Raw genomic sequence first — 10,823 nt, 5'->3', positions numbered from 1 at the left:
AGGGCCGAGGCCCCTGGGGAGTGGGGAATCCTGAGGGGAGGGACAGGGATTTCTCCTCCTTTTTTGGCCCTGGCTCCCAGGGGCCTTTGCCTTCATCTCTGCATGAGCTCTCCCTCCCAGAGACCAACTCTTTTTTATTTTATTTTATTTTTTAATTTATGTCTGGAAGCCTGGCTACTCTGCATTTGGGTTTGGGGATGTTGGGTGGGGCGTGGTCCATGTTCAGCGTTCTAGCAACGTGTGTGTGTGTGTGTGTGTGTGTGTGTGTGTGTGTGTGTGTGTGTGTGTGTGTGTAAAGGCTATGCAGCCAAAATACCATCTGGCCAGACGGGCCCACCCACTGACTGTCTGCTCTCATTCTTTCCAACCATGAGGGATGTGCTGGGGGTGGGGAGGTTACACCATTGGAATGGGGAGGGAGGTCTCTGGCATGAGGAAGGTGGTCTCTGGCTGCGACTTTACTCCTCTTCCGCGACGCCCCCTCACCCAGCCCTGTCTCCAGTTACTGCTGACCAGCCTCTGAAACTGAGTGGAGCAGAAATATCTGTAGATATGTATGTGAGTGGATGTGTATGGGGTGTGGGTGTGGATGAGTAGACAGATCGGGGGATGGATAAGTGGTTGGATGGACTGATGGATAAGTAAGTAGAAGGTTGCATGGATCGATGATGGATAGGTTGGGAAATTAATGGACAGATGGATGGATAGGTAATTGAATAAATGGACAAATGGATTGCTAGGTGGGTAGAGGATGGACAGGTGGGGATATAAGTGGAAAGGTGGATGGCTAAAGGAATATGTGGATGGAAGAGTGGGCAGATGGATGGATGAACTAATAAATGGGAAGAGTAGAAAGTAGATGAATTAATGATAGGTAGGGCTATGGATAAGACAGATGGGTAGAGTGGGATCCATATGGATAGGCTGAAAAATAGGTGGATGGGGTGAATATACAAATGGATGAGTGAATGGTTGTGTGGATTAATGACTAAATGGATAGAGAGGTGGGTAGAGGGAAGGGTAGAGTAACTGGTGTGAGTAGGAGAATGGATGGAGAGGGGAGGTAGGTGGGTGGAGGGATGAAGAAGTGGACGAATCAGGAGTGTGATGAGTGCGCAAACGGAGGGTTACATGGCTGGGTAAATACACTGAAAGGCTAAAATAGGCCCCGCATTACTGCTCCCCCATTGCCACACACCTTTAATTACCAAAGATGAGGTGCCCCCTGTGTGCCATGCCCTGCGCCTTGCCCTGCGCCATCCCCCTTTCACATCACTTCATTTAATGCTCCCAACAACACTGTCCAGTGCGGGTAACTCTCCACCTGACAACAGAAAAAACAATGCAGGTCACTTGTGCAAGGACACAAGTCAGTGGCAAAGCTGGGGTCTAAACCCACCCATGCCGGAGACACTCAGTACCCAGTGCTCTTGCTATTCAAGAGCAGAGCCCTCTAGGGGAGGAGGCATGATTTGAGACTCCTGGATGTGGACTGATGAAGGAGATTGTTCCTCAGAGGGGGGCCTGCCTGGGAGAGACCCTGCTATGGGGGTGGGACCTAGCTTGCCCCGATCTGTACTCCCCTTACCCCCTCCCCCCAGTTCACATCCAAAAACAGGACAGTGCACCAGTCCCACAGCAGTAGTCGGCTAGAACTGGGCTCTCGCCTCACCACCACCACCAGGGAGCGGCTTTGGGGGTCTGGCATCTAGAGAAATGCCCCCACCAGTTTCCCCCCACCCTGCCTTCTCCAGCCTAGGGGGCAGGGAGGGGACACAGCGCTGCATCATTCCCCGTGGCACTCCGTGCTCTGGGGCCATTAACAGACGCCTCCCCATCGATCCGATCTGCTAAGTGCTGCTGATTCAGACGGGGGGGGGGGGGACCTGGGGGCAGAGAGGGTAGGAGCTGGGCAGGAAGAGGGGGGAGTCCAGGAAGGAGGTGGGGAGAATTGGCAAAACTCCCCGCCACCCCCATTTTCCAGATGACGCGACTGAGGCCCAACCAGCTTTGTAGGAGGCGGAGTCTCCCCAGGGTCCCTCTCAGGCTGTCCTAGGGGAGGGGGCTCTGGGAGCCACGAGGCCCCTCCCCGCCTCTCTCTCCATCTCCCGGCAAGCTCAGAGGGGCGGGGAGAGAGAGCCAGAGGAGGTGGAGAACTCAGGCAGCTCTGCAGAGGGGGGCAGGAGCTCCGGTGTTTGGTACCCCCAGCCCCACCGCTGTTGCCGCTGCTGCAGCGGGGACACAGGTGAGGACGGCCCTATGGGGAGGGGGAGGGGGCCACCAACAGTGCTGTCCTTGTCCTTCCCTGGTCCAGCCCCCATGCCCTAGCCCATCCTGGGATAGTCCCCAGGGGTCCTGCTGGACCTTGTCCTTCCAGGGACCCAGCCCCCTCCTCCTGCCTGGGCTGCCTTCTCTCCTAGGCCTGGTTGTGGCTGCTTCTCTTCCTCCTCCTCCTGCTGTGGCTGCTGCTACTGCCGCTGCCCAGCACACACCGCCAGCCCCTCGGGGTGTGGTTTCCCCAGACCAGCCCCCAGCAGTGGGACGCAGCCTGAACCCGGCCTTCCCGGTGGGCCTCCTGCAAGACCCAGCAGCCCGCCTCCCCGGGGACACGCCCAACTCCCTTTCTACACCCCACCCTGCTGTCCAACTCATTTTGAGGGGGACCTCCTGTTCCTCTTTACCTTAGTCTCTCAGTCCTCTGGGTGCAACTTCCAGTTGAGCCCCAGCTCCGCAGGATTCCCCAGGCTCCTTCTCTCCTCCCAGAACTCTTCAGTGGGTAGACCAGGCGTTCTCAGCCCCCCTAGATACCCCTGTCTCCCAGACACCTCTCAGCCTCTGAAAAATAACCCAGCCCGGTGTCTACCCCTTTAGATACCCCACCCCCTTCTCCAGCCCCACTAGGGGGCCCCACTGCTCCTTCCTTCCCCAGAACTCCTGTAGAGTGTAGGCACCCCACCCCCAGGCTATTCTTGGCTGCTCTAGGCACTCCCAAGACACCTCTCAGCCTTTTTACAACCTCCTGGCTCTATAGCCACCCCTTAGATGCACCAACCTCTTTCCTAGATCCGGGAGGGGGCTCCAACTCCCTTATCTTCTCCCCATAAGTCTTGAGAGTTTGGACGACCCTCCTCACCTCTCTCAGGCCCTCTAGAATCCCCCTCCAGGCATTCTCAGCCTCTTGCAAACACCTCTGGTCCCATTTCTACCCGTCTAGATCCCCCAGTCCCCTCTCCAACCCCACTAGGCAGTTCTAGTCCCTTTTACCTTCCCTCAGAATCCCTGAGCATGTGGACAATTCCCTGGGGTGTTTCTTGCTCCCTCCCAGACAACCCCAGACACCTCTCAGGCACATGCTGGACCCTCTAGAATCATCTCAGTCTCTCTAAACACTCCCTCAGAGCCTTCTTGGCACCTCTACACGCCCCTTTTCTGCTCCTCTCCATGTCCCTTAACCCCTTCTCACTCCCTCCAGACATTCCCCAGGTCCCTCTCAGACCCTCTACATGGCCCCCAAGCCCTTGCCCACCTCTCTAGTTCCTCCTCCTGGTTCCTCTTGGCCTCTCTAGACACCCTCAGTTTCCTTGTGCGAGTGGCCCAGGGCCTCTCCAAGCCCCCACCATCCTGGAGACAGCCACATTCTAAAGGCCACCCCCAAGTCTCCGCAGGCCTGGGGTGCGGCAGGATGGCGGCAGGCGTGGCCACGTGGCTGCCTTTTGCACGGGCAGCCGCGGTGGGCTGGCTGCCCCTGGCCCAGCAGCCCCTGCCCCCGGCGCCGGGGGTGAAGGCATCTCGAGGGGATGAGGTTCTGGTGGTGAACGTGAGCGGACGGCGCTTTGAGACCTGGAAGAACACGCTGGACCGCTACCCAGATACCCTGCTGGGCAGTTCGGAGAAAGAGTTCTTCTACGACGCCGATTCAGGCGAGTACTTCTTTGATCGCGACCCGGACATGTTCCGGCACGTGCTGAACTTCTACCGCACGGGCCGATTGCACTGCCCGCGGCAGGAGTGCATCCAGGCCTTTGACGAAGAGCTGGCCTTCTACGGCCTGGTGCCGGAGCTCGTGGGCGACTGCTGCCTCGAAGAGTACCGGGACCGCAAGAAGGAGAACGCCGAGCGCCTGGCGGAGGATGAGGAGGCCGAGCAGGCCGGGGACGGCCCAACCCTGCCGGCCGGCAGCTCCCTGCGGCAGCGGCTCTGGCGGGCCTTTGAGAACCCACACACGAGCACCGCGGCCCTCGTTTTCTACTATGTGACCGGCTTTTTCATCGCTGTGTCGGTCATCGCCAACGTGGTCGAGACCATTCCTTGCCGAGGCTCTGCGCTGCGGCCCTCGAGGGAGCAGCCCTGTGGCGACCGCTTCCCGGTGGCTTTTTTCTGCATGGACACGGCCTGTGTGCTCATCTTCACGGGTGAATACCTCCTGCGGCTGTTTGCCGCCCCCAGCCGTTGCCGCTTCCTGCGGAGTGTAATGAGCCTCATCGATGTGGTGGCCATCCTGCCCTACTATATCGGGCTTTTCGTGCCCAAGAACGAGGACGTCTCGGGTGCCTTTGTCACCCTGCGGGTGTTCCGGGTGTTCCGCATCTTCAAGTTCTCCAGGCACTCGCAGGGCTTGCGGATTCTGGGCTACACACTCAAGAGCTGTGCCTCTGAGCTGGGCTTTCTCCTCTTTTCCCTCACCATGGCCATCATCATCTTCGCCACTGTCATGTTTTATGCCGAGAAGGGCACAAACAAGACGAACTTTACTAGCATCCCCGCGGCCTTCTGGTATACCATTGTCACCATGACCACACTTGGGTGAGTGCAGACCTTCTGTGGGGAACTGCCTGGCCAGTCAGTTACACTCACCTTTTCTGTAAAATTAAGAAGGTTAGAGAAATGATCTCTTTCTCTGTTTGAACTTCAGTCTGCTCATCTGTAGAAACTGGGGGAGTTGGACTAATCTCCAAACCCCTCCCAGCTCTGACAATGCGTTGATTTTCCAGGGCAAGAGACTTGGGCTCAAGAATGGCCTCAGTTACACTCTTTCTGTTGACCTTGTTTCCTCTGAGCCAGTTTTCCACGTTGCAAAATGAGGAAGGATGATCCCTCCATCATCTAGAGGGGATTTGGTGACGTCATTGTTATGAAAGTTCTCTGAGTGTTCCTGGTGCAGGATAGATAGGTATTGGCTTTATATCGCCTCTTTTTCCATCATGAGGACCAACCCTCTAGATTCATCTGCTGTGTGGGGCATTCCCTCTGTGACTTGATGATTCCTTGACCTTCCCCAGAACAAGATACTGTCAGCATTATTTTTTACTGCTAGTCCTTGAGATGAAGTGGTTGAGATAAAAGCATCAAATGGAATCGCAAAACTCATTCTATTCTTAAAGACATTGTCTAGGGCGGATACTGTGGTCCTTTTCTAAATTTCTATCACTAGGATTAGGTATACAGTTACTCAGTATCTGTTGAAGGGATGCATTAGGCTTATTCAGGACTTTAATAGATAGAGGTATAGATAGATAGATAGATAGATAGATAGATAGATAGATAGATAGATAGATAGATAGATAGGTTGATAGAGGTACAGAAAAATTGACTTGAGGTTTCTAAGGAGTAGAAATTAATTCTGGTTGGAGGGTCAGAATTGTATCGACAAATACCAAGCCCTGAGAACAGGCTGGAACTGGGTATTTTGATGCTTTTTATCCTATTCAGTCCTCACAGCAACTCTGGGAGGGTGTCTCATAGTTGAAGACACAGTCTGAGACGACACATCACAGAGCCAGAAATGGCCAAGTTGGAGAGACTTTTAAATAAGTTGAAGTAAAGAAATAAGGAAGAGGCATCCTGCAGGGGAGGGGGCATAGCCTGAGCAAAGGCCTAGAGGCTGAAGACTGCAGAGGCTGCATTTCTGTGGAGAGGATCTGATTGGTCCTGTGGTTAGAACAAAAGTATGCTGTGTGATCTTGAGCAAATCAGTTATGGAACCTCCCTGAGCTTCATTCCCCCAACTCCAAACCAAACAAGTTAGTAAAATTGGTTTTGTTCCATCTCATCACAGCAGGGTGGTAAGGAGAAAGGGAGGGGGCATTTCAAGGCTCCCCCTATTTTTTCATATGAGGACAGTTTCAAGGCTTCCCCTGGGGGAATAAGAAGGGGTCCTACCTAGAGAAGGTAAGTCAGACGCAAGCAAAACCAACAGAGCACTGCTCCTGGGACTCAGAGCTTAGCTGGCTTGTGGTAGTGGGACTCTCTCTCCAGGAGGCTAAATTTTCTGCCTATGACTTCCTCCTTCTCCCCTGTGCTTGGTATTAATAGATTTCTAGCTGACTCAGATGTCCCATGCACAGCTTGGATGGGGGCAGCAGATTGTAGGGGCTGAGGGCCCATTTCTCATTTGACCCCTACTGGTGGCCAGAAAGGTCATGCCCCACATTTTGCAGAGCAAGAAACAGAGACTCAGAGAGTCTGAGTGCCTGGCCAGGGTCACAGAGTGAGTCAGGTTGGAAGGGATGCAGTGGGGATTGGGGCTGAGGGGTAGGTGGGCACTTTTCTTGACCTTGGCTTACCTCCCTCGGCCCTAGCTACGGAGACATGGTGCCCAGCACCATTGCTGGCAAGATTTTTGGCTCCATCTGCTCGCTCAGTGGCGTCTTGGTCATTGCCCTGCCTGTGCCAGTCATTGTGTCCAACTTTAGCCGCATCTACCACCAGAACCAGCGTGCTGACAAACGCCGAGCACAACAGGTAACTGCACCTTCCATCTGAGTACCTCCTATTCCCCACACCCCAAGCCAGTCAACTCTTCTGTTTGCCCACTTGACCCTTTATCTCCTCCTCTCTCTTAGAAGGTGCGCTTGGCAAGGATCCGGTTGGCAAAGAGCGGTACCACCAATGCCTTCCTGCAGTACAAGCAGAACAGGGGCCTTGAGGTGGATAGGGGCCGGGATGGGGGTTGGAGGTGAGCAGTGATGGGGGGAGGAAGGTGCTGACCTCATCTCTCTGCTCTCTCTACTCCAGGACAGTGGCAGTGGGGAGGAACAGGCGCTGTGTGTCAGGAACCGTTCTGCTTTCGAGCAGCAACATCACCACTTGCTGCACTGTCTGGAGAAGACAACGGTGAGTCCTAATGAGAGGCGGCGTGGCAGAACAAAGAGGGCCTGTCCCTCTGCCACCAAGCCAGCTCCCTCCTGGGATGGGAGGCTCACTACTAATTGTGGAAATCACACAGGGCTTGCTGGAAGAGGCCCCAGTAGAGCTGAGCCTTGATGGGTGGGCAAGGGAAGGGAAGAGAGAGTGATTTCCAGAGAGGAAGGAACAGCCTAAGCAAAGGCCTGGGGTGAAGGGGTGTGAGGTCAGCTCCCGTGCAGTGCCTTGTGACCATACCTCCCTTCTGCCCACAGTGCCATGAGTTCACAGATGAGGTAACCTTCAGCGAGGCCCTGGGCGCCGTCTCGTTGGGTGGCCGCACCAGCCGCAGCACCTCTGTGTCCTCCCAGCCAATGGGTCCCGGCAGCCTGCTATCCTCTTGCTGCCCCCGCCGGGCCAAGCGCCGTGCCATCCGCCTTGCCAACTCCACTGCCTCAGTCAGCCGTGGCAGCATGCAGGAGCTGGACACACTGGCAGGGCTGCGGAGGAGCCCTGCCCCTCAGAGGTAATAAGCACTCACCCCTGCTGTCCCCACTCCCTCCACTCCACGGAAACTCAGAGCTTGGACCAGGGAGTGTGAGATTTCATACTCCAGGCCTAGCAAGCCAAGCTCAAACCCAAAAGGCCTCCATGCTGGAAGCTTGGGCTTATCTTGTCTGGAAAGCCTCTTTTCCTGTGTTCTTTCAACATTCATTGAGCACCTGCTGTATGCTAGGCACAGTTTTCAGCACTTTGGCATTCACTTTAGTTTAGAAGTTTAGTTCACTTTAGGCAGCGAATTGAACAGACAGAAATCACTGACCTTATAGAATTTAAATCCTAGTGGGATGAGACAGTTAAAAAACAAATACACAGATGATGCAGTGTGTTAAGTGCCAAGGAGAAAAATAAATCAGGGATGGGGGATAGAGAGTGTAAAACAAGGTGTGATGATGCAGGGTTTTTAAAAAATTTTTGAGGGGGGGATTACATATTTATTTATTTTAATGTAGGTACTAAGGACTGAACCCAGGAACCTACTCCACCACTGAGTTATAGCCCACCCCCCACCCCCGATGTAGTTTTAATAGTGTGGTCAGGGAAAGCTTTGCTGAGGTGACATCTGAGTTGACACCTGAAGGAGGCGAGGGAATGAGCCATGTGGATATCTAGAGGAAGAGCTTTCCAAGCAGAGCAAACAGTCTGTGCAAAGGCCCTGAGGCGGGAATGGATCTGTACATTTGTGCAAAGGCCATGAGGCGGGAATGGATCTGTACGTTACAGACACAGCCAGGAAGCTACTGTGAGTAGAGTGGAGCGAGTGAGGGGAAGAGTGGTTGGAGGTAAAATCAGAAAGGAGCAGGGACCAGGTTGTGTAGATCTTACTGTAGACTTCTGAGGACTCTCACACTCTAAGAAGTAACCACAATAGATACACTTTTTATGAGTGTGCTAATTATGTTCCAGGCACTATTCTGAGCATTTTGTGTCACTTATTATCTCATTTAATCTCCACAACAACCCTATGAGGTAGGAAATATTGTTATTCCTGTGCTACAGATGAGAGAAGAGAGGTTTAGAGTGGTTAAAGTGGGAGCAGGACTATCTGACTCCAGATCCCTCACTCTGCACCACCATCATTGAGGGGGCAGGGGAAGCATATAGCACAGGGCCAGGGACCCACTGGGTGCTCAATAAATGTCATGATTGCTGTGGCCAAGTATTAAGATGACTTTTTAAGAACCTTCCATCTTCCCACCCTTATCCACAGCCGCTCAAGCCTCAATGCCAAGCCCCACGACAGCCTTGACTTGAACTGTGACAGCCGGGACTTCGTGGCTGCCATTATCAGTATCCCCACCCCTCCTGCCAACACCCCAGATGAGAGCCAACTTTCCTCCCCCGGCGGTGGTGGCGGTAGGGCCAGCAGCACCCTCAGGAACTCCAGCCTGGGCACTCCTTGCCTCCTCCCTGAGACTGTCAAGATCTCTTCCCTGTGAGGGGTGGGCCTGCCCATCCAGAAGGCCCTCTCAATTCTTAGGGACTCCTTTCCAAAGCCATATTTTGGGGAGGTAAGGAGGGGCAGGCCTGGGGACCCCTTCTGCCCCCCACTGAGAACTATGCAATGGAGTTTCATGGAATGGCCCGCCTGGTAGAGAGATAGCCAGGGAATGGGAACTCCCCCAACCCCAGACGGGTTTCCTGGTAGGAGCTGAAGCACTGGGCTTCCTTGGGCCTCCAGCCTCCTTGTGCCAGCACACTGGGACTCGCCCCTCTACCCCAGCTGGCCTCCTGCATGCCCCTCCCCTTGGGAGCTCTGGCCCGAGAAGGAGAAGTGAGCCTTCCTCTTCTCTCTGGCTGAACTGTGGAGGTTTGGGGGCTCAGGGAAGAGAACCCACTCTTCTGATCTGGCCTCCAGGAGAAATCCTCACCCTCCACCAGGCCCAACTACTCCCAGATTCCGAAGCTTGGAATGCAACCACAGGCTTCACCGGCTGTGGCCTCAGCAGTGACTGGCCGCCTCTAGGCTTTGGCTCAGGGGTTAGGCTGCCTCTCCCAAGACACACAGATAGCACAAACACTAACCTTCCTTCCCTGGCTGCTGGAAATGGGTCCCTGCAACTCCGTCCTCCACTGGGCCCCCAGCAAACTCTAGCAATAGCAGCTGCTGCCGTGACATTATGCAAAGCCTCTGCGCAGTTTGCTGCAGCATTTACATCTGCCCTAATCATAGGGGCCACCTCTAACTACTCCTCCTTCTCTCTCCTTTGGTTTGCTACCTTCCTGGGTTGGGCTGGAGTCTGGACTGGCTGAGATAAAAACCTGGCAGCCAGCAAGAGCGAGGCTGTGTTTGGAGATTATGGGTGGATTCCATGTTCTTGGGCAGGAGTCCAGAAGTGTCAGGGGCTGAGGCCTGGGTTGTTCCTGAACTCTGGGAATTGTAGGAGGTAGGAGGAACTTCGTGATCTCCTCCTCCCCCACAATACCTTTTCCCAGATTCCTCTCTCTTCTCCCTCTTGGGTCACCTTCCGGAACTCTGTGTCTGCTCTCAGGTTGAAATCTGGCATCATCTCAGGTTCCCTGTCCCCAGCACTGTCCCTGTGGAGCTGGTGGCTGACAACGATGTATTTTCCATCAGTCAATAAAAACTGAGAGGAGAGCTGAGAATGAGAACCTCCTGGCTCTGTGGGTTTGGGGGCTGGGTTGGGCTGGGGGGTTGAAAATGCTCAGATTTCAATTCCTTTCATCTCGTAGAAGGGCTGTTGTGGGGAAAGGTATGGGAGGTGGATGGTTGGTGCTGTGTTTTGGAAGATGGGGATCTAGGAGAAACGAAAGAGGGTGCTTGGAAGAGTTAAATCTACAGCCAGTGAGGGAGGCTAGTAGTCCTGAGAATGCCCCCTGGACATAATCTGCTCCAGCTCCCTCACTCACAGATGGGGAAACTGAGATCCAAAGCAGCACATGCTTGGTTAGAGGAGACTTAAACCCAGGCTTCCTGACAGCAAACAGCTCTGAATTGAACCCTGACGAAAATCACCACTCAGTGTGGCGAATTCGCCTTCCTTGTGGATGTCCCCTACCTATATTCTTTCTTATGGGCTACTGGATACACTAGACTAGTGCGACTGAGCTCTGTGGAGCACCAGGAAGACAGACCTCAGATTCAGGTTGACCTGGGTTCTAATCCCTGGGTGAGAGAA

General features: G+C 54.3%; 1 protein-coding gene across 2 annotated transcripts; it reads left to right on the top strand.

Annotated features, from left to right (window-relative positions):
- Positions 1 to 124: 124 nt before the first annotated feature.
- KCND1 (potassium voltage-gated channel subfamily D member 1) lies at positions 125 to 10,290 on the top strand. 2 transcript variants are annotated; one of them, XM_010968144.3, is made up of 7 exons: positions 125 to 2,245; positions 3,567 to 4,803; positions 6,579 to 6,741; positions 6,843 to 6,926; positions 7,015 to 7,113; positions 7,398 to 7,648; positions 8,894 to 10,290. In XM_010968144.3, exons 2-7 carry the CDS (start codon positions 3,683 to 3,685, stop codon positions 9,120 to 9,122), a joined length of 1,947 nt encoding a protein of 648 aa, XP_010966446.2. In that variant the 5' UTR covers positions 125 to 2,245; positions 3,567 to 3,682; the 3' UTR covers positions 9,123 to 10,290. The 2 variants fall into 2 exon arrangements, with proteins under 2 accessions (XP_010966446.2, XP_074216041.1); XM_074359940.1 differs by having other exon boundaries at positions 125 to 4,803.
- The last annotated feature ends 533 nt before the right edge of the window (positions 10,291 to 10,823 follow it).

This window comes from Camelus bactrianus, chromosome X, assembly GCF_048773025.1.
Source record: "Camelus bactrianus isolate YW-2024 breed Bactrian camel chromosome X, ASM4877302v1, whole genome shotgun sequence".
NCBI classification, from domain to species: domain Eukaryota; kingdom Metazoa; phylum Chordata; class Mammalia; order Artiodactyla; family Camelidae; genus Camelus; species Camelus bactrianus.
The sequence above is the reverse complement of the archived record's forward strand: the minus strand, read 5'-3'. Positions and strand labels throughout refer to the sequence as shown.